The sequence below is a fragment of the Gopherus flavomarginatus genome, chromosome 4 (assembly GCF_025201925.1).
Source record: "Gopherus flavomarginatus isolate rGopFla2 chromosome 4, rGopFla2.mat.asm, whole genome shotgun sequence".
NCBI lineage: Eukaryota > Metazoa > Chordata > Testudines > Testudinidae > Gopherus > Gopherus flavomarginatus.
Window position 1 is genome coordinate 171,584,875 of NC_066620.1, and position 23,164 is coordinate 171,608,038.

Sequence of the window (23,164 nt, forward strand, 5' to 3'; positions counted from 1 at the left end):
TGTAAATCTCCCCAAAATTACAAATTTTGGCTCAAGTGACTATTTGTCAGAAATTTCATACTGGATAAGAGGTGTTCTCCTGATTCATTCATGGACTCCAGTAGAGAGATGCCAATTGACACCAACTGAGGATCGAGTACTCATTCACTATACTATGACATCCCTGAATTATGTTTCCTTTACACATACCACCACCAACTCCCTCCCCATTTCAGGTGACAAACACTTCACAATTAAAAATCTCTGTAAAATTACAAGTCTTTTACAGTAGACTTATCGTATTCCATATGCCATGATTAATATGTTCATTTTATCATCCACTAAAACCGAAATTTTCTTTTATATAGAGAAAGCAGAATTTAACATTCATCATGAAATATAGCTTTTTCCTTCTGGTGAATTCAGTAGTCTCTTTGTTAGAAGTTGGTCATTTGGTTTTCCTTTAGTTTTTGTCAAACAACCATATTTCTATACAGTTTTGTTAGTTTCCCCGAACTTTTGTAATATTACTGCAAACATATATTACTTAAATGCATCTCTAAAATTCTGTTTATTTTTTTTTACAGCTAAAAATTTCCCAACTTAGTGATATAACAGAGATGCATTAATGATATTGTACAACTCTACATCGTTCAAAATAACATTTGGAACCAGATGCAGCCAGCCATCACATAAATTGATGACTCAGAAGGCCTACAAATATATTTTATGTAAAGGGTAGGATTTTCAAATATGCTAAGCATTAGCCTAACTTTGCTCCTATTGAAGGCAACAGTAAAACTGCTATTGAAAGTTAGGCGAAAGCTGAAAGCTTATGAACTTTTGACTCATGTAGTGTAAATCTGGGTAACTGTTAATAATTTTGTAAATAAAACAAAAATTCAATAAAAATGATTCTATATTTTAAACAAACTTATTTTTATTTAAGATATGCCTATACACAACAACAAGCATATGTACACACTAGAGATGTTGCTTAATTGCAGTTAACTCACGCGATTAACTAAAAAAATTAATCACAATTAAAAACATCAATCACAATTAATCGCAGTTTTAATCACATTTTTAAATAGAATACCAATTGAAATTTATTACATATTTTGGATGTTTTTCTACATTTTCAAATATATTGATTTAAATTACAACAGAGTAAAAAGTGTACATGGCTCACTTTATATTATTATTTTGATTATAAATATTTGCGCTGTAAAAATGATAAAAGAAACAGTATTTTTCAATTCACCTCATACAAGTACTGTAGTGCAATCTCTTTATCGTGAAAGTACAACTTACAAATGTAGATTTTTTTTGTTATATAACTGCACGCAAAATCAAAACAATGCAAAACTTTAGAGCCTACAAGTCCACTCAGTCCTACTTCTCGTTCAGCCAATTGCTAAGACAAACAAGTTTGTTTACATTTACGGGGGATAATGCTGCCCACTTCTTATTTACAATGTCACCATAAAGTGAGAGCAAGCGTTGACATGGGACTTTTGTAGCCAGCATTTCAAGGTATTTACATGCCAGATGAGCTAAACATTCATACGCCCCTTCATGCTTTGGCCACCATTCCAGAGGACATGCTTCCATGCAGATGACATTTGTTAAAAAATAATGTGTTAATTACGTTTGTGACTGAACTCCTTGGGGGAGAATTGTATGTCTCCGACTATTTTACCTGCATGGTGCCATATATTTCATGTTATAGTAGTCTTGGATGATGACTCAGCACATGTTCATTTTAAGAACACTTTCACTGCAGATTTGACAAAACACAAAGAAGGTACCAATGTTAGATTTCTAAAGATAACACTTGACCCAAGGTTTAAGAATCTGAAGTGCCTTCCAAAATCTCAGTGGGACAAGGTGTGGAGCATGCTTTCAGAATTCTTAAAAGAGCAGAAACTACAGAACCCGAACCATCAAAAAAGAAAATCAACTTTCTCCAGATGGCATCAGACTCAGATGATGAAAATGAACATGCGTCGGTCCTCACTGCTTTGCATTGTTATCGAGCAGAACCCATCATCAGTATGGATGCGTTTTGAAAGTTCAACTTTCACAATAAAGAGATTGCACTACAGTACTTTTATTAGTGAATTGAAAAATACTATATCTTTTGATTTTTTTCAGTGCAAATATTTGTAATAAAAATAAATATAAAGTGAGCACTGTACACTTTGTATTTTGTTATAATTCAAATCAATATATTTGAAAATGTAGAAAACATCCACAAATATTTAAAATAAACGGTATTCTATTATTGTTTAACATAGTGATTAATCGTAATTAATTTTTTTAATCACTTGACAGACCTAGTACACACCAAAGTATACATCATCACAAATAGGACTTATGTCCATATATAATTCCCCTAAATGACAAACTAATTTATCTCCATAATAAACCTCAAATATAAGAAAGACTGCTGAACAGAGATATAAAGTCCAACTTGTCTTTATTTCAAGTTACAGAGCTCGGAGACTGCATTGTTACTTCATCAACAAAACGCCCACTGCACTGGATCAAATTAATTAATCAGCTGAGGGGAGGGGTAAATTACACCTTTTATTCAGCAAGGTCCCTTTCTCAATCAGTGGCTTGCTGAGGGGTAACAAAGGCAATCAAGGGAGACATAGGGTGCTGAATATTTTAGTACAATCTAAAGTAAACTGACTCCCCAAACACTCCTTTTATTCAAGGTCAAATATTCTCTGTCAAACTCTCAAAACACGCACAAATAAATTATATATGCTTATTGTTATCATTGGCACATTTTTACTCTTACTTTGATAGAAAAGGTAAGGGGACGAGGAAAATTTTTGACTTTGAATAAGGAATAGCCAACCTGAAAAGGTTGAGAGCCGCTGACTTAGACTAGGAAAAGTAGTGAAGGTTAGGTTAGCTAATCCTCCCCACTCCTCCTAGTCTGACACAGCCATCACATCTCATGGTGATACTAAGGCCCTGTCCAGGCTAGGAAAATGAAGTGTGGTTTGCAAACATGTTTGCCAACATATGTTCATTAAGACGTTTAAAACACCACTTAGCACCAAAGGATGGCAGAGCTTGTGGTGTTTAAAATTGTGGTAGTTGGTTGTGGTCAACCCTAAAGTCAACCAGTAAAGAGAAGCATGTGTTCCTCTCTGCAGCTAACCAGCTCAGCATCCAGTGGGTCTGTGCTTATAGGCACAATGGAGCTTATGTACATATATAAAATAATTCCAATATTAAGATCAAAATGATTGGCTGAGGTTTAATCTAGAGTAAAGAAAGTAGATTAAAGGATAAACTACAGAGTAATAAATGTAAATTGAGAGTTTTGCCATTGACATCAATTGGTGCCCACAGAGAAACTAGGCAGATTCGGACCCTTCAAACTTACTCCTATACATAAGGGCACTCAGCCTTTTAAATAAATAGTAATAAAACAGTCAGGAATATTCAGCTAGTCACTGCAAAGGATATCATGCTGAGAAGAGCCTGTTGGAAATTTTATAACACAACAGTTTTTTTGTCAGAAAACACTAATTCATCAAAATAAGCTTTTTGCAGAAATATGAAAGTTTAATTGACACCATTTCAGGTCCAAGATGAAATTTCTGGTCAAAACAAGCATGGGTGGAGGGAAGGAATGGAGATGGGGTGGTGGAGAGGGAGTGGGAGCAGAGAGACTCATTCCAGAGTAGTGAGGTGATTAGGGCACTCCTGGGAGAACCAAGTTCATGTTACACCTCTGCCTGATTCTCTCATATTCCAGGTGAGTGTCCTTACCATCAGACTATTCTGGGATGGTGTGACGTTCCCCCCCTCTGGTGTTATCTGGACCGGTGATCTATTAAGCCTCTTCAATCCTTCACCTTGAGAGCCTGCTTTACCCTGCTCTGTTGTGAGAACCCCCACTCCTGGGCTGTTCATGCACAGCCTCTGGCATGTAAGCTGCTCCCAGTTACTTGATGGGAGTCATTGGGGTCGGGGGGTCTGGTTCTGCTTCTCTAGCAGGTCCAGTTGGTGTTTTCATTCTCTCTCTCTCTCTCTCTCTATCTATCTCTATCTCTTTTTTCCTGCTGTCTTACTCTCTCTCTTTCTCTTTCTCTTCCATAGCCCTTCTGTGTGCAGTTTCTTCTCTGGCTGACTTTCTCTTTTTCTTTTATCTCCAGTTATTTCAGTTGCAGTAATCTCTGGTGCTCCTGCTCCTTTCCTGCTCCAACTTTGCAATCACTTCACTGCTTTCACTCATTTTCCTGCTTTTCTGTTCCTACTTCCCTTTCCCAAAATAAGCAAACAGAAAATAACAAAACTGTGACCTCCTCCTGACTGTTCTAAGCCACTGCACTGAAGACTCACTTAAAATCACAAATATCAGTGCTTAAAGTGTGACCTTCACTTGGAGTAACAAGCCGTACATACACCTGGCTTGCTGCACCCCTGTGACGTTCCCCTCTGATGTTATCTGGACTGGTGACCTACTAGCCTCTCCAATCCTGACTCTGGGAGCCAGCCTTACCCTGCTCTGCTGTGAGAACGCCCGCTCCTGGGCTGTTCATGCACAGCCTCTGACATGTAAGCTTCTCCCAGCTACTTGCAAGCAAATGACACTAGCCAATATCTCTGGTCCCAGGCACAACCCTAGGAAGCTCCATCTTGCAGTGTCCAGTTATACCCGCTGGATGCTGCAAGCTTATATGAGTTCTTCAATTTAACAAAGAAATTGATATGCACCAGGCTTGTTATCCCAAGGGGAACCTATGACACGCTTCAAATCAAATGCACTGCTTCAGGTAGAATAAACAAACACATTTATTAACTATAAAGATAGATTTTAAGTGATTATAATTCAAAGCACAACAAGACAGATTTGGTCAACTGAAATAAAAGCAAAACGCATTCTAAGCTGATCTTAACACTTTCAATGTCCTGAAAAACTTGGATGCTTCTCACCACAGGCTGGCTGGTTACTTTTCAGTCAGACTCCCCCCTCTGGCCAGTGTTTCAGTTGCTTGGTGGTGGTGGTGGTGTCTGCAGATGTAGGTGGGAGAGAGAGAGAGAGAGAGAGAGTATGGCAAAATGTCTCTTCCTTTTATCATGTCCTTTCTTTTCCCTTGACTTTGCCCCCTTCTTTCAAAGTCAGGTGAGCATTACCTCATCACAGTCCCATACTGACCAAAGGAAGGGGATGACTCCCATGAGGGTCTAACAGATTTTTTTGCTGCTGCCTAAGCCAATGTCCATTGTTCCTGTGAGGCTGGGCTGGGTTTGTCCCATCCATGCCCTGATGAGGTGTGAACTGACTCTCTGTCCTTGGAGAGGTTTTGCATGGGCTTGCTTTAAGCCATGAGGATACATTTTCAGCCTCATAACTATATACATGAAATTGTAACCTATAACCTTACTATAATATTACTGTAAAAATTAGGATAACATCACTATAACTACCATGCTCAGTACATTATAAGCCTTCTGAACACACCCAACATGACAAACTTTGCATTGGATACCACACAATCATTTTATAAAGATGAACATAGGGGTGTAGGGTGTTGCCCCAGAGTACAGAGCATCACAGCTGGATCTCTCTCAGTCTCTCTTGTTGGACCTGTTCTACTACATATACATTTTTAAATATTCAATGGGCCAGTGAGAGAAACTTGACTCAATAGCCCTGTGATTAGGGCACTAACCTTGTGTGTGGTTAAACAGCGATTTGAAACTGGATCTCCCACATCCCATGTGAATCGCTAACCACCTGACTATTCTAGGGTGGGTCTGCCTCTCCCACTCTCTCCCATTTTCTAATAAACTTTTTCAAAGGACTCAATTTCATCCTGTTGTGGAACAGGAAAAAAAATTAAATCTCAAAAATGTTTGTAGATAAGGAAAACCATTTCTTACTCAGATATAGAATCATAGGCTTAGAAAGGACTGCAAGGGTCATCTAGTCTAACCCTCTGTCAAGAGGCAGGATTTGTTGTGTCTAAACCATCCAGGATGAATGGCTATCCAAACTTCCCCGGGCAGTCTGTTCTATTGTCCTACTGTTCTTAGGAAGTTTTTCCTGAAATTTAATTTAAATCTGCTATGCTGTAGTTTGAACCTATTGCCTCCTGTCCTGCCCTCTGGGGCAAATGAGAACAATTTTTCTCCATCTTTTTTATGGCAGTCTTTCAAGTATTTGAAGACTGCTATCATGTCCCCCCTTAATCTCCTTTTTTCCATACTAAACATAACCAGTTTATTCAGTGTTTTCTCATATGGCTTGCATTTCATTCATTTGATCATCTTTGTTGCTTGCTTCTGGATCCTTTCCAGTTTCTTTACATCCTTTCTATATAGTGGTGACCAAAATTGGACACAGTAGTCCACTGAGTTCTAAGCAGCGCTGACTACTGCAGTGCTATCGTTGCTGTGACTTGCATGCTATGCCTCTGTTAAAGCAATGCAAAACTACATTTGCTTTTTTTTGCAACAGCATCACATTGTTGATTCAAGTTCCAAGAGTTATTTCCCATGGTCAAACAGCTCTAGAGATAAACCCTACATTTTATAAAGATGCATTTATGATAACACATGTAGAGGATGTTGGATCCCATTGGTATATTACAGACAATAGGCCAGACTTAGCTCTGATTTACACCAGTGCAACTCTATTGGGAAAGTCAATGGAGCCAACCTAGTGCAAATGAGAGCAGAATTGTGGGGAGGGACATAGTTAAAATAAAATTCATTCTTTTTAAGTGTTTTTAACAACAAAGCTTTTTAATTATTACTTTTTTGTTGCTAAAGTGATTAAAATGTGATTAGAAGGCCCCACAGCTAGGGAGAATTTAATTATAAAGGTGCCTTGTTCACATTTCGTCTGGCAAGAGAACTGCTCAGCATTGTGATCCTCTACAACCTACCAGATGGATGATTCACAGCATACTGTGTAAGTTAATTGGAAGCTTCTCCAGGAATTTAATTACATATTGTGGTAAAGGTTTTAATTCAAAGTAATACATACAAACACATATTTACCTATATAGATTGATAGATTTGCACATATATAGTTGCTTTGAGATAGTGGCCGACTCAACTCAGTAAATAGCTCAGCAATGAAAAATACTGTATTATCACTACAAGGTGCTCTTAATGACCCTACAAGATGTTCTTAAAGGCATTACACAAAGTGTCATGTTTGATACTGGAAGCAAAGTTTGATTTTGAATTGAGATGGGTCACAAATTATCAAAAATAGGGGCTGGTTAGCTAGTCATGCAGTTCTTGTTTATGTTACGCTTTGTATCAGGACACAATAACTTGCCAGTAGATGGTTCTGTATAAGGTTACAAAGCCTTCTAGTCCTAATGAGTCCATGTCTTAAAAAATTACATACAGATGTTACAAAATGACTATGATCATAATTCATTAATATACAGGCTGGATATTCATGTACAGGCTATTTTCCCTTCTTTTAAAAGCCAGAGAGAAGGAGCTAAGCCACTGGATAATATGAAATGGAACATCATCTGGGCTGATACAATTTTAATAGTAAAGTATTTAAATATAAAATGGGAAGGTGGTGTCTATATTGCTGCTATTTAATATATATATACACACATAAATAAACAAGAATCCAAGATTCAACTTCATCAGCTTCTTAGGAAACTGACAACCACTACAAATTCAGGGGGATGGGAGTGATGTTTAAATAAAGCACTCACCTGCTCAATATCTGGATCTCTGGTTTCTTCAAGGTATTTTTTGAACGGGTTTGGTTGATTGGGCTCCTCCGTTTTTAATAAGATTTTTGTTTTCACCGGCCCTGGACGAATAACACCAGGCTTTGTCTAGATCCATAGCAAGCACACGGAAAAAAATAATAGAAATTTAAAAACCTGAAATAGTAACATATTATAGAAAATGATATTTATTTTTGGACATTCTAATTCCAGTTTTATTGAAGTTACCATATTTCAAAAGATGACATTTAAAAAATACATAAGGACTAAAATCATTCAATTCCTCATTGACTGGCCTGTTTTTGTTTCAGAATATGGAGAAAGGTGACACTAGTTGTGATTTTGCAGTCACAGGAAGCTTTTAATTAAGATCTATTTGTTATCAACCCAAAGGATAGAAACTAGCCTGCCTATCAAACTATTGTTTCTGTCACCTCTTGCTAGCTGCTCAACTGCATCCTAATAACTTCATCAAGTCATGGATTATGTATAACCACATCTGTTTACAGACAGCAAATTCCAGCATGAACTTTTCAAAAAGAAACCGCAAAATGAAAAGAAAATCCACACAATAAAGAAGGGTAACAGATGATGCAAGTATATTAGCTAATAACTTTCACCAATGCGTGGTAAGAAAGCACTTTTTAGAAAGGCCAGATTTAAACTCTGGCCAAATATCATCTGAGCTTTCCCAGCATACTAGCCAAGAACTTGAAACACACTATGAACAGCGGCAGCAAACAACCATTTGCACAAATGCTATTGGACTTTACAGGAATAACATCTCAACTTATTCATCCTTCAGTCACTGGAGAGCAATAAAGGAAGAAATGAATGGAAAAGAATAATTGTTAACTCTACAAACAGGGGCGGCTCCAGGCCCCAGCAGGCGCTTGGGCAGCATGCCTGTGGAGGGTCCGCTGGTCCCACGGCTTCGGTGAACCTCCCGCAGGTGTGCCTGCTGAGGGTCCGCTGATCCTGCACCTGCGGGAGGTCCACCGGAGCCGCGGGACTGACGATCTGCAGAGCACCCCCCGCGGCATGCCACCGTGCTTGTGGGAGCGAAATGTCTAGAGCCGCTCCTGTCTACAAAGTACAGCTGGCTGAAAAACAATAATTCCAGTTTGTGAAAATTTTCAAAATTTGTTCTATGTCAGCAGTTGGGAGAAAAAGATTCATTCTCTCCATGAAGAGCATTCACCCTGGATGTAGGGGACCCAGGTTTAAGTCCCTGATCTGTCTGATTCAGAGCAAGGCTTTAAACCTGGGTTGGCCACGTTCCAGAGGAGTTACCTATTGTAGGCTATTGTGGAATCTGTCTGTCTCTTCCTTCTCTATCCCCTGCCTCAAGTGAGGCTGTTTGTTGGGTGCTTTGTGCACAAGCTGGGTTTCTGTTAGTCTATGTTTGTTTTTTTCTTTTGTTACTTGCTGTTTCCTTTCTTTTAGAGGTGTTATTGGTTCCTTCCCCTTTTTCCTTGGGGATGAGGAGGTTTTCTCCATAGAGTCCACTTCAGATGGATTTAATGGTTTGATCTGCAAGCATGGGGTTTGGTGTGTGCCTGCTGCCTCCTGCACTGTGGAGGACATGTTGCTGAGTGTAGGTAAGGTTATTGGCTGTGCTCATTTAAAATCTGCCTCTTGAATGAGCAAATCCATAGGGTAGTTTCTGCTGGTGGGATGATTCCGCTAGCCTGGAATAACCCAGATGTGAGGTATTTTATGATGTTAAATAACCCTGAACAGACCCTGAACCTCTTTTTAAAGCACCACATGGATGGGGTGGATTATACAGTGTTTGCTACCTCTAAAAACATTAAATGTTTCCTGTCATTTGAGGCATTCCTGCCCACACATTGGTGGCTTGGGGGTCACTGGTAAGAATGTGGGACTCCAGGATAGTGGGGAGAGGGCTGGGACTTCAAGGGACTGCCTGCATCTGCACTGCCAGATTCTATCTCCCCCTCCCTTGTCATGTGGGGTCTGCTGCTGTCCAGAGAGCAGACCCCCCTGACTCAGAAGAACCCTCTGTTGTGACTCCATAACCTGTGCTTGTCCAGAAGCAAGTCCTGGAAGTTGTGCAGCACCTCCCTGCAGAGCAAGTAGAGAGGTTCTAGAGATGGGGGTGAAGAACAGACGGATGAGATGGATTTATGTGGGACTGTGTTTAAAAGGGCTAAGGCTTTGGAGGCCCCTGAGCTGCTGGTAGTGGCTGAGGATGGAGCAGTGTGCCCTGAGAAGGAGGATAACATTGTGTTTGGTGGTAGCTCCGTGCCTGGAGCTCCCAGTGCGCTACTGTCTTCCCGGGGTATGGTGAGTCCTCAAGCCCCCAATCCTGCATGCTGCAGTGATGATGCTGGGTCCAGCCTGGGGTGGGGCAGCCTACCCCTCTTGGGAAAATAGATGTACCAGCTGCCCACACTGACTCTTTCTCCTTCATAAATGATGAGAGTATTGCAATGACAGCTCAATGTTCTTCTGAGCTGGTGGAGTCTGAGGAAGCTGAAGAGAATGATGATGGTCTCTGTGACTCCTTATTGGTTCCTGATTTTCCAGTCCATCAGCTAGATATGAAAGGTGGGCCCTGTGTGGAGATTAGTGATGTTTTGGATAGCACCAAAGGGAAGCAGGGAGTTGAGGTGGAGGCCTATTTCCCTGATTTACCACACTTTGTTCACTCAGCTGCTCTGGTTTTGAGAGATACCCTGGTTGATGATAGGCCACATTCCCATTTTAAGAAGTTATTGAGAAAGGTGAGGAAGCATGCAGGGATTGTTCAAGATATATCAGTCTACCCATGGCTTGTTTTGTTCAAAATGCTTTCCATCCCACTTTCCATTGTTGCTCTGCTGCTTGACTATCTCCTTCTAGTCTCCATGGTGCTGCTAGGGGCTAGACTGGATCACCTTTATACCATGAAGGCCAGCATGAATATGGTTGTTCAGTCTTCCATGTCTCCCACTCACTTGTCTGGTCATCATGATGCCTCTCAGTATTTCTCTCCCTCATCCTGCCTGTGCTTCCCACTGGTGCTTTAATACCAAATTGTTACAGGACCTGGATTTCACCCAGTTATTTGCTGTGTTTTGGAAGCATTGGCAGCAGCACAAGCCTCTGTCTGAGTCCTTGAAACAGTAGTGGAATGTCGGAAAGGTCCAGATCCAAATGTTCTGCCAGCAGTATACCCAGCCTGCCCTGTGGTCCTTGTCTCATTCCAGGGCACTCATGATACATCTTGCGCCTTTTTGGGGATGTTGATATGAGAAACCCAGTGCAGATTCCCCAAACCTTAACTGAGAAGTACCAGCTCCTGAGGAGCTTGGAAGGAGCAAGGAACCCTGGTTAAAGTCCGTTTTACTCAGTTCCATAAAAATGATGCTCCCTTCTAGGTTCTTTTTCAGGTTAGAGAAAAAGTCTACAAACCATGGGCAGGATTTTTGCCTCTGGCTGCCAAATAGTCATCTGACAGCTGAGATCTGGAAAGCAGCTTTTGCTTTTTACAGTACTCTGTACTTGCCTGAAGCCTGTGATGTCCTGGCAATGGCAGAGCTGTACTAGGGGTTGCCCCATCTGACTGGTGAGGAAAAGCAGTGCCTGGACATCTCGCTGTGGCTACAGGAGCTCGTTGGTGCAGTCCAGCAGCTCCCTATAGCCAAGGCTGCAGGCATCAATTGGCTGCCATCTTAATTTTACAAGCATTTCTGGCATTTTATTGGCCATGACTTTTTTCCAGTAGTGCTGGAGTGTGCCCAGGAGATAGCACTGCCCCTCAGTTGCCACAGGGTAGCGATCAACCTGCTGCAAAAAAAGGGGACCTTTCTGACTTTGACTTATGGAACTGGACACTTATTTCTTTTCTCTGTTCTGATTATAAGATTTTATCCAGGGCCTTAGCCAACTGACTGTAGGACTGTCTGGACTCTGATACATGCTGATCAAACATATTGTATTCCTAAACACTGTATTTTGGATCATTTGTTTTTAATTCATTATATTTTTAATGTGAGCAAACGTAGTTTAGATGTGGGGCTTATTTCAATGGACCAGAAGAAAGCTTTAGTTAACCATAGTTAGCTTTTTAAAACATTAGAAGCTTTTGAGATTGGGCTAGTGTTCTTTTCATATGTTTCTTTATTGTACCATAAAGTTTTTAGTGTTTTTAAGATTAATGGGGGTCTTAGACACTGCTTTCTAGTTCACAGAGGCATTCATCAGGGGTGTCCTCTGTCTGGGATACTATATGCTCTTAGTTTGGAGCCATTCCTGCACCTCTGCAGAAGCTGTCTGACAGGCCTTTCCATGCCGGGGTGCAGGATGCTTTCCCAGTTTGTCTGTCAGCCTAAGCTGATGATATCTCAGTTTTTATCACCATGACACGCAGGCATTTTGCACTTGTTTACAAGCGTATGTACAAGCGCTTTCTACTTGTATAAACAGGGCTCAGAGCAATTCGATCTTACTGGGTCCTTGGCAGCGTAGCAGTCCCCCTTTGTGGCCCCAGCAATTCCAATGGGGCACCTCTGAAATTAAGGTGTTGCAGTCTTTGTTGGATGTGAATGCTATATGCTAAGGAACTGGGAGGGGGCTGAGGAGAAGGTGCAAGGCCACCTGCAGAAATGGCCTGGCTCCTTCCTGGATTCTCTTTTCAGGGACAGGTTTTGATTGCCAAAATCTTATGGCCTTAATCTTACAGCACCGGACTGTGTCTCTGCACCCTCCCCTGGGCCTTTTGGACTAGACTCAATGGTATATAATTTTTTTTTTAATAATTACCACTGAGTATACCCTGCTTTGCTGTTCCTGCTATTGGATAAAGGGAGCCAGGAACTCACTGATTTAACCAGCAGGGTGGTGGCCTTTCATCGCCAGTCTGCTCAATGGTTACTTTACTCTGACTGCCCATGGGCCTACAAATCCCTTGCTGTTTCTCTCCTCTGTCATGCTGGAAAGATGGGCTTTGAGTCTCACCTATTTTTGTTGGCACCTGGTCGATTACAGAATCTAGATTTGCCTCTATTTTATAAAGGACTTCTTAAAGCCTGGCGACTTCTGCAAAGTGCACAGCCGGACCAGCTGTTTTCCAGTTTACAGCTTTCGGAACAGTCACTGTATTTTAACATACTTTTTCCCACTCTCCTCCAGGAGCCTGTTTTCTGCCATTAAACAGATTGGGTTGACCTAGATGTTCCACATACTTGTTCCTAATTGGTCAAGCTGGAAGTTAGGACAGCTCTTGCTGTTCAGACCAGAATCCAGTCTGAAGGCCCTTTCTGAATTCCAGGTGGCACTTGCTCAGTGGGCTGCTTGGTATTTGCAGAGAGTTTTTGCAGGGATTATTCTTCCAGGGGGAATGTTCCCCTTGCAAGCTGTCTCCCCTCCTGTGGATGAGATCCTTGTGCAACCAGTCAGAGCATTGTCCTGGAAGGGTTTGGTGAATCTTCCTTTTGCAACCATCAGCAAGCAGCTGCGTTATGGTATGAGTGTCAAGGTGAGACATTATGCCACCCTCTCTGATACATCCTGGAGGATGTCCCTGTCCCTGGGTGACTGTGTCTTTGGCTTGGAACGCATTCTTCAAACCTCTTCTTCCTAAGCACTTCAGCTACTTACAGTGGAGGGTCCAGCATAGCATCATAGCAACCAATCATTTTGTACACCATATTACTCCTATGGTGTCTGCAAAAGGCCCCTTCTGTTTGGCTTCAAACACAGTGTTTAATTTTTTCCTACATTGCCCACATTTGATTCCTCTTTTGGGTTATTTTTGCAGCAGCTTTTCAGCAGTTTGGGATTGGTTTTCTCCAACCCCCTGTTTGTTCTCGGCATGAGATATAGGGGTCACATTCAGACAGTTTCCTGACTGGCAAACATTTTGGTTAGGCAAAACTAGCCATTTTGAAATCTCACCAGAACAGAATAACTGATTACATCTTTCATAACTTGACTTGTAATCTGGACACTTTTCATTTGACTTGGGGTGATGATAATATTTTGCATGAACTTGGTGATGATGGTGCTTTACTGGTCTATGTTTAATGTTTGCTTACAATGTGTTTGCTTTATTTTATTCATATCTTTTAGTGTCTATATTGTAATACAAAACATTTTAAAATATTTTTGATGTAATGTTATGTGAATATTGGTGTTTTTCATGTCATCTCCTCCCCCAGCTTTTGATCAGAAATTTAAGGGACATTCTGTCCTGAATACCATACAATCTAAATAGACAAGCCAGACAAAGGGTGGGAGACCAGAGATCCATTTGTCAGATAGGGAACTGAGGCATCACAGAGAGTCTGAATGCTTTCCCAAGGTGTATGTAGCTAGGATATCAATTTAAGCCATCGCTTAAGTCCCAGGCAAGTCCCTTAACCACAACTTCATACATCTGTCAATTACCAAAGCCATGGGAAAAACAAGTATTTGGATAAGACCATTATTTTATGTGGTATGGAAAAGTACCCAGTGACTGAAAAATAGTGAAATTGGTTCTATTATTTAAAAAGAGAGGCTCGAGAAATAAAGTTGGAAATGTCGAACCTCTAAATCTAGCATCTGTATTAGTAAAAGATTTTGATATATATCCTTACAGACACATTTGGACAGGTATAATTTAATAGTTATGAGTTATCATGGATTTGCAAAATATATATCATGTCAGATAAATCTATTTACTTTTTAATTTAAAAAACTACTGGTCTAGATAGTGGCACATTGTAAATTTAATATCTAGATTTTCAGAATTCTTGTTATAGAGTTCAACATGACAGGTTGTTGTATAAACTCTAAGCATGAACTAAGGAATAATTTGTTAAGACAGACAAAGAACTGATCTGTAGGCAGAAAACAAAATTAGAGGTAAATGTGTATTTTTGATGGAACCTATGAGAACTGGAGCTCTGTGAGGCTCTATGCTGAGACAAACTCTTAAATAACTAGGCATTAGGCCTCTCTAACATGGCCACATGGTAGAGAGTAAGGAACATTTGGCACATTCTGCATAAATAACTGCAAGGCTGCTACTGAGTTGCTTCATTGGGTTCTATCAGTTCCCAAGGTAACTGCATCTCTGACCCCTTAGTGGCCTCCTTGAGGGCATCCCACTTAGATCTCTGGCCTCTAACCATCACCTTTCTGGAGGTAGGAACCTCTGATCCCTTCCCTCTAGACCAGGGATTTTAGACTGCAGACTCCTGTAATTCACTGTGATTATCTCAGTAGATCTGACTTTAGCTCAGCACCTGCAATTCTGTTCTTCCAGGGCAATGACAGCATTGACCAGGGACCAGCCTGCTCTCTAAAAGCAAAGTTTTATTTATTAAGAACAAAAATATTACCAAGAAAACATATAATAAAAACAGTAAACTAGATCTAGATTACCAGGTGGTCACCCATCTGCCATATGAAGACTCTGGCAGGACTAAAATACTTTGGGCCATGTCTGTAGAGCTTGTCTTTTATGGTCACTGTCTCAGATCAGTTCTTGGACTGGGTCTGAGCAAGTTCTCTTTCAGTTCAGGGCAATCACTTTACACAGTTTCACATTCTTTGTCTGCTAGGCCCCTTGAATAACGTCAAACCAATATATGTTATTTCCCCAGACAGTCCACACTTCAAAAGGCTAGTTACTTGCATTGTTTCAGCATTAGGAATTTTCATTAATTACCCCCACCCCAGTGACTATAGTTCCTGCAGCAAAACCATATATAAGATTTAGAAGGTTGATACAATATAGTCTTTACATAATTAATATATCCACAGCATCTGTCACATCTCAACATAATAGTCTTTAAATATTCCATGCTTCTAACGCACCACCTCTGTCATAGGTACAGCCCATGGGAGCAGAACTAAGTAAAGAATTGATTTTTTTGGTTTGGTGGCCAAACCAAAACAATAAAAAACAAAATAGTTCATTTCAAATCAAAAGTGATTTTTTTTTCAAAATTTCTTGCCGAAACAAAAAAACTAAAAAAAAATGTCATTCAGCTTGAACAAAATGTATCAAATGGCATACCAAAACCAAACAACATTTCAGATAAAATGGCTCGTTTGGAAGCTAAGTGTTGCCATGATATGATAATTCAAAACAAAATGTCAAAGCAATTCACTTTGAAAATGTTGAACCAAATCTTTTCAACATAAAAAAAAACAACTAATTTTTTATCCAGCCAAAATTATGCTCCAAATTCATAGTTTTGGTTCCCCTAAAACTGCATTTTTTGGAGAATGTACTGCTTAAATAAAAAAATTCATCCAGCTCTACATGAGAATAACTTACCAAAATGGGAGCAAGAAGTAGGTGGGGCTATGGCTCTCAATACCTTATGTCCTGGCTAGCAGCCTGTGCAAATGCAGTACAGAAAGCCAATATGACAGCTGATTTGCGCAAGAGGCCTACATGGTATATGCTTAAGGACATTGTGCTATCATAAGAACATAAAAATGGCCAAACTGGTTCAGACCAATGGTCCATCTAACACAGTATATTATTTTGCAACAATGGTTGGCACCAGATGCTTCAGAGGGAATGGACAGAACAGGGCAATTATTGAGTGACCCACCTCTGTCATCCAGTCCCAGCTTTTGACAGTCAGAGGCTTAGGGACACATGGAGCATGGGGTTTTATCCCTGACTGTCTTGGCTGATAGTCATTGATGGATTTATTCTCCATGAATTTATCTAATTCTTTTTTTAACCCATTTATGCTTTTGGCCTTCACAACATTTCCCTACATTTTACAGATGCTACATTGTTAAAATAACCTCACTAGATCATATTAGCTCACCATACAGTAAATGGGGCACTATAAAGTTATTCAAACACCTAAAGGTTCAGGCTGTCTTTTTGAGCATAGGTATGATGAACCGTGAACTCTTCTATACCTCCCATACCCTCCCACCCCCCAGTAGTCAATTAGTTACCACAGTGTTGCCCGTTTAGTCACCAGTTTATTCTCCCCTGCCCCCACCCCCCCAAATTCAAACATCACCTCTAATTTAAATTCCTGGCGAAAGTACTGACAACTAGTTCCCCAGGTTGACTGGACATCGTGTGAAGTAGTACTTTCTAAAGTATCACTTTATAAAGAACATTATAAATGATTGGTAGGCTACTAATTTGAAAGAAAAAGATACAACTAAGTTAGAGAAAGTAGAAGGAAGGGCCACAAAGCTGATTAATAAAATCCAGAGATTTCACATATGAACAGAGCTTGACAAAACTGAACTGATTTAATCTAAATCATCTTCCATTAAAAAGTAATATGACTGAAGTGTTTAAAATAAAGAAGCATTTTGAAATTAAATGTGGTTTTTGAGATTATTGATTTTAGGGATATAAATTTAAGTTATGGATGGTCTTGAACTAATACTACTCATGTCTACCCCACTCCTAGCTTCATACCCCTTTCGGATCCATCTCTTGTTTCAGTTAAGATGGACTATAAAAAAAAGAATTTCAGGTGACATTAGTTTTACTGGAAGAGTGATGAACAGTCAAATTGCGTTTCAAATAAGATGTTTTGATTATGGAATTTAACAAGTTAGTGCCTGATCCAATGCCCATTTAGCTGATTAGTTAGTTTATGCTTGGGAGTAAATGTCCATTCTTTCTGGAGAGTCAAGAGGGAATTCAGCACTCCATGGTTTTCTCCCCACTCAAAATGGCTGTGGAAGATTGCCAAGGAGTGTTTTTCTCTACTTTCCAACAAAAAGTTATATATAAAAAATAAATTAAAATACAGGATTGGAATGGCATAGTTATTATCAAATTACTGTACTGACAGAAGTACCCTTCGCCTCCTAGTGGTCTTATACAACTATGTAATTAAAAATTTATTGAGCTACCTGAAATTGTCAAGAATAAGCTGTCTTTACAGATGAAGCATTGCCTTCAAAAACACATTGCAGAAAATGCTTTTAGGGCTGTATTTTCTAAAGAACATTGATGTCAAGTGCCCACAGTGAGATGAGTCATACATTGCCAACAGTCTGACACACATCAACCAGCAATCAGAATTTGAAATACATCATTAGCTACCTACCAAGTTCTAACAAAATCATTGGTTCAAAAACAGAAGCCTGAGCTCTTCCTTTGCTAGCAGACAGCACAACTGACAATAGGCAGAGTGCCCATAAGCAAGCTGAGATTTTCCTTTGCCATGCAGGGCTGAGTCACAACACCATCAACCCAAAATTGTAAAGGTTACAGTAATGGACAGGCATTATACGTGACTGATGTACTCTAAAAGGAGTGGATGCAGGCACATATTCATCTCTTGCTTTTTCTATTATTATTAATAAACAATAATACCTAGCTCTGATATAGTTCTTTTCACCAATAAATCTCAAAGCACTTTACAATGGAGGGCAGAAGCATTATCCTCATTTTACAGATGTTACATTGTTTAAATAACCAAGTAGATCATATTATCCCACCATACAGTAAATGGGGCTCTATAAAGTTATACACACAGCTAAAGGTTCAGGCAGTCTTTCTGAGCATAGGCAAGATGAGAAATTTGTCTGTTCCAGGCACTGGTGGCTACTGAAAATGCTGTTTGGGGGTAAGGAGCTGCAGAAAGATGAAAAAGCCAAGGAAATGAGGTCTGGGGGCAGGGCCGGCCCACAACATTTTGGCACCTGAGGTGGGGAGCTCAAATGACGCCCCCACGACTCTCACTTGGGCCAAAACTTTGAAGGGTCTCAATTCTGCCTTCTTCCTGTTCTACTCCTCTCATGGTTCTGCTCTGCTACCTATCCCAATAAAGGAGAAATAACAACTTAAAATGCCTTGTTCAAAAATTTTAAGTAACACTTAACTTTCAAATGCCTGAACAGCAAATGTAACTTTTCTTGTCTGCATAGTAAACACTGGTATTTTTATCTGTTTGAATAATCAAAGTGATGCTTTCCATGCCTTCTTGGTTGCAAAGATTTGAACTGCTTCTTGAATGTTCAACAGTCTGGGCCAGCTCATGTTCTATTGAGATGGTTGCAAGGCCGACCAGCCTCTCCTGTCCTGTGTCATTGTGGAACGTAAATGTGTTTTTATTAACTTCAGCTTGGAGAAGCTGCATTCTTAACTGGCAACTGTTACAGGAAGTGTGAGAAGTATGGGCAGAGCAACAAAAGCATTTGGAAAGAGGGTGGTCATCTTATTTGTGCACGTATATTCCAGAACAGCCTTTGGAGTTGATCCTGCAGAAATGTATCTTGAAAGGGCTTTCAGTTCATCACCTAAATCACTTGCATCAATATCGTGCATGTCATCATGTGTCAACGCTGTCTCTAGTGCCCTGCATTGCTGGTGCAGGTCTTCTTCAGGTATAGTGAGGAGTTTTGGAATATCATACGACCCCCCAGATTCACTGCTGTGTTCCTTGAGCTGCATGAAATGTTCTTCAACTGACTGCATTGCACAATCTAGACCTGGTTAAAGAATTCAACTTTGAATTGTTGTTTGGGGTCTCTTACGGGATTAACCCATGCCTCGAAATCAATATGTCTTCTTCTTTGGTGACTCTTGTATTCTTGAATGAGTGGGAAAATAGCTTCAGTGTGAAGTTCTGCCGCCAACTTCTGTGCACTCTTCAAAATGTTTTGAAATCCCTCATCTGACTGGTAAAACTGTAGGTATGACTTTGCTTTGTCCAGTTGTTCCATTGCTCCAGATATATAAAGGTCAACACCTTGGAGTCTCTTGCTACAACACTAAGCCACACAGAAATTTGAAGTTATGTACGTTTCTGGTGATTCCATTTCCCTTTCCCACTGTTTTTCCATGAATAGTTCCTGTCATAGTATTATCCTCCAAAATGGCAACTATGGCATCATCTATTTTCCCAGTTTGGTGTTTGATAGGCTTTAGCACCTCCATTCGACTTTCCCATCATGTGGCACTCAGTGGATTCAGTGTCAGAGAGCATATTCCCAGATGTTGCTTCAAAATTTGCTATTGATGAGTTGATGCAGAGAAAAATAAATAGATGCTTTGAATTACATTAAAAAATTCAGCAGCCTCACCAGAAGCTGATGCTGCATCACTGACCGCCAAGTTCAATGAATAAGAACTGCATGGGACAAAAAAAGCTCAAGGGTTTAGCTCTTGGATCCATGTCTGCACTACTCTGTTCTTTCCTCTCATGTTGGCACCATTATCATAGCCCTGACCTCTCATGTCAGCTCTAGCAATTCCTGTATCTTCCAGCTTTTTAAGAAGCACATTTGTCATACCAGCTCCTGTAGTATCATCAATGTCAATACATTCTAGAAAATGCTCTCTGACAGTCATCATTGCAGGGACATTTTCACTAGGTTCTGTTGTTGTTACAAAATGCACCATTAAAGTAATTTGTTCTGTATGGCTGATGTCAGGTGTGCAGTCCAAAATAACAGAGTAATATCTTGCTGTCTTCAGATCTGCCACAATCTTCTGTTTGACTTTTATTGCCAGTAACTGTATGATCTCATTTTGAATTGTTTTTCCAAGGTAGTGGTGTGTGCACATTTCTTGGGTGGTGACTCTTCATAGATGCTCCTGGAGTACAGCATCAAACTCAGCCATCAGCTCCACAATTTTAAGGAATTTTCCATTGTTTGGCACATACAGCTGATCTGAAGTGCCACCCAGTGCTAGGTTTTGGGTAGCAAGCATTCTCACAATGGCAATGAGCCTTTTCAGAACATTTTGCCAGTAAAGAGACTCTGATGCAATCTTCTTTTGATGCTGATCATCTATGGTGGCCTTTAATCTTAGTCTCCTCTCAAGCTCTTTCCACCTATGGAATGCTCTCTGGTGATTTGCTGCCTTCTCATGGCATGCCAGATTTCTAGCCAGATTTTTCCAGTCCTTTGTTCCTGTCAAACCCAATGTGGCTGGAACATTAGACTGGAAGAGTATGCAACAAAAACAGTAAGCAGCATTCTGGGTTTTTGAGTACATGGCCTCTCCCCTTTCCCACCATTGGGCATTTCACGCCAGTAATGTGTTGGATGGAAACTTCTATTTTCATTGTCTTTGGGGAACATGAAGTTTTTCACTTGCTGTGGCCCATGCAGTTCAAGGAAGTCCCTCAGGCCACTGCTCAAGTGGGTCCACAGTCCTGGATCTTTTAGAGTTAAGGAACTAAATTCAGCAGCAGCTGTTTCTTGCACCTTCACCACACTCTTCTCTGATCTACACTTTTCTTCAGGAATGTGCATGGTTACATCCATTTGAGATGGAGATATGGATGCTGCAGTAGCTGCCAGGTCACCTGCACTCTGACTAACTGGAAGATCAGGCATCTCCTCACCACTCACATCCTAACTGGGGCCGGAAGGCTCACCGTGAACATTTGTGTCTATGGATCTCAGGAGAGCTCCTTCCTGCTTAGATAGAAAAGCTTCCTTTGCTTGCTTTCTTTTTCTGAATGCTGCCCCAGAGGGATGTTTTCTTCTTTAACTCATGACTGCTGTTCTGTCTCAGCTATAGTGGTTCTCAACACGCAGTTGAAGGGGACAAATAAGCAGGATGGTACAGGGCCTGAGTGAGGGAAGATATCTGTGTCTTAAGGGCCTAACTGGCTCCTACTACTTCAGTTGACTGCCTGTTCTTCTCAAGTGGGTTCAGGGAAGCAACAGGAAACAGGAAGCTCCCTGAGAAGCTGGTGTTAATCAGTCCTGGGGGTGCTAGAGAGGTACATAACAGGCTCCTCCTCCTCTCTCTCCCTGTAGCTCCTGCTGCTTTCTGTTATTCCCTCTCATCGTTTCTCCTGCCTGCCTGCCTGCCTGTTATGTCTCTTGTGCCCTCCTTCCTTCCTCCCGCACAGCCCTCCTGACAGCACTCCACCATCTCTGTGCATCTAGAGCAGAGAGAATACATATGCACCAACAGCAGACAATTTTTTACACTCTGGGTCCTAGTGGTGCCCCCCCCACACACACACAGAGTCTGGCACATGAGGCTGCCACCTCAGTTCACCTCATGGTAAGGCCAGCCCTATCTGGGCCACCCTCCTTACTTGCCCAAAGGCTGGGTAGTTTTTCAGATTTTTTTACTTCCTACTTCCATACTAACTCCCTAAACCTTTGATTAAGTCTAGGTGCTTTTTAAAACCTCTCTCTCCCCGAGACTCTGATTCCTACCTGATCTTTTCTCTTGTCTGTATGCACTCTGTCTTTGTCTATCTCTATATTCTCCTCTCTTTAAAAAAACATCAAGAAAGGACTGAATTATGTATGAATTAGTCTTATGTCGTCATCTCCCTATAAAACTTTCTGTCATTGCTAACAAATATCAAGTGCGATTATTGCTATATTTTAAACTGAGTCACATTCTTGTGCTTTGCCTGGTGTCTGGCCATTACGGTATGTTCTCAACCTGGGCCAATTCCAGAGAGGTTCCGAATAGCCACTGAGCACACATCACTCCCATAATCACAACGGGGCTGCACACACTCAGCTGGTACTCAGAACTGGTCAGGATTTGGCCTGTACAGTTCATCATCATGTACACAATGCCTGATATAACCATGCAGCCTACTGGAGCTCACAGCCACTCCTCTAAAAGACAACAAATAGAAAACCCTTCCTAGAGACACTTCATTTATTAATTTAGACGACAGAATCAGAACAACCACCTGTCAGAATTTTGACTGAGAGTAGACAGGGCCCCACTCACTAAGAGGTATCAGTTTTATGCATCCGATGAAGTGGGTATTCACCCACGAAAGCTCATGCTCCAATACGTCTGTTAGTCTATAAAGTGCCACAGGACTCTTTCCAGTTTTATCCTTGAGTCCAAACCTGGGTGGCTCTGAACAAATGCAGAGGTATTCAATGATAAATTTTGTTGAAACATTCTTTTCCCAAAAATCAGCCTTTCAGCCCCATTCTACCTCTCACATGTTCCCCCAAAGAAACCTACTGCTCAATTTGTCTGTTTAGAATACACACAGGAACACTTGCTAATAAGCTGAAAGATTAGAGTAGATGAGGCCTGGAAGATCCCTCAATGTCTGATGGCTAAACACCCAAATAAACCAAAAGCAAATGAGGTCTGGAGCTTAGTTGCCAGGAACCACCCAGGCAGAAACCCCAAGCTCCTGGTGAAATGCAGAGCAGTTCCCCCAGTTGCCTTATTTTCTTAGGGGTTGCCAATTCATTAGTAACAAAGTGGGGCTACCATTAGTGAAGCAGGCTCCAGAGGGCCCTAGTTGTCCTCTCTCAATTCTCTTGAGCTGAGGGATGAGCTCTCCCAGGTCCCACCTTCCTCTGGAGTGCTCTTGTTTCACTATCTAGATCACTGCTTCTCCCTTTACTTGGGATGTTAGGAATTGGGCTTATAGTAGCTATGTTGGGCTTTTCTATGGTTCCAAAGGGTGTGCATTGCTCATCACAGTTATCAAACCCCTTTATTTTACAGCAGTCTTCCTGTAAGCAAGAATTTTGTTTCCTGATGC

General features: G+C 40.8%; 1 protein-coding gene across 17 annotated transcripts in view; it reads right to left on the bottom strand.

Annotated features, from left to right (window-relative positions):
• MLIP (muscular LMNA interacting protein) overlaps window positions 1–23,164 on the bottom strand; it is a 169,685-nt gene that overhangs the window by 36,669 nt on the left and 109,852 nt on the right. For 14 of the 17 annotated variants that reach the window (XR_007774017.1, XR_007774018.1, XM_050950679.1 and 11 more), the window contains one exon: window positions 7,704–7,829. Coding sequence is in view for 13 of the 17 variants with exons in the window: in XM_050950679.1 (XP_050806636.1) it covers window positions 7,704–7,829 (126 nt within the window). In the remaining 4 variants the exon portion in view is untranslated. Of the gene's footprint in view, window positions 1–870; window positions 1,760–4,944; window positions 5,023–7,703; window positions 7,830–23,164 lie in introns of those variants that run through there. The other 3 variants (XR_007774020.1, XR_007774019.1, XM_050950686.1) reach the window with 3 other exon arrangements.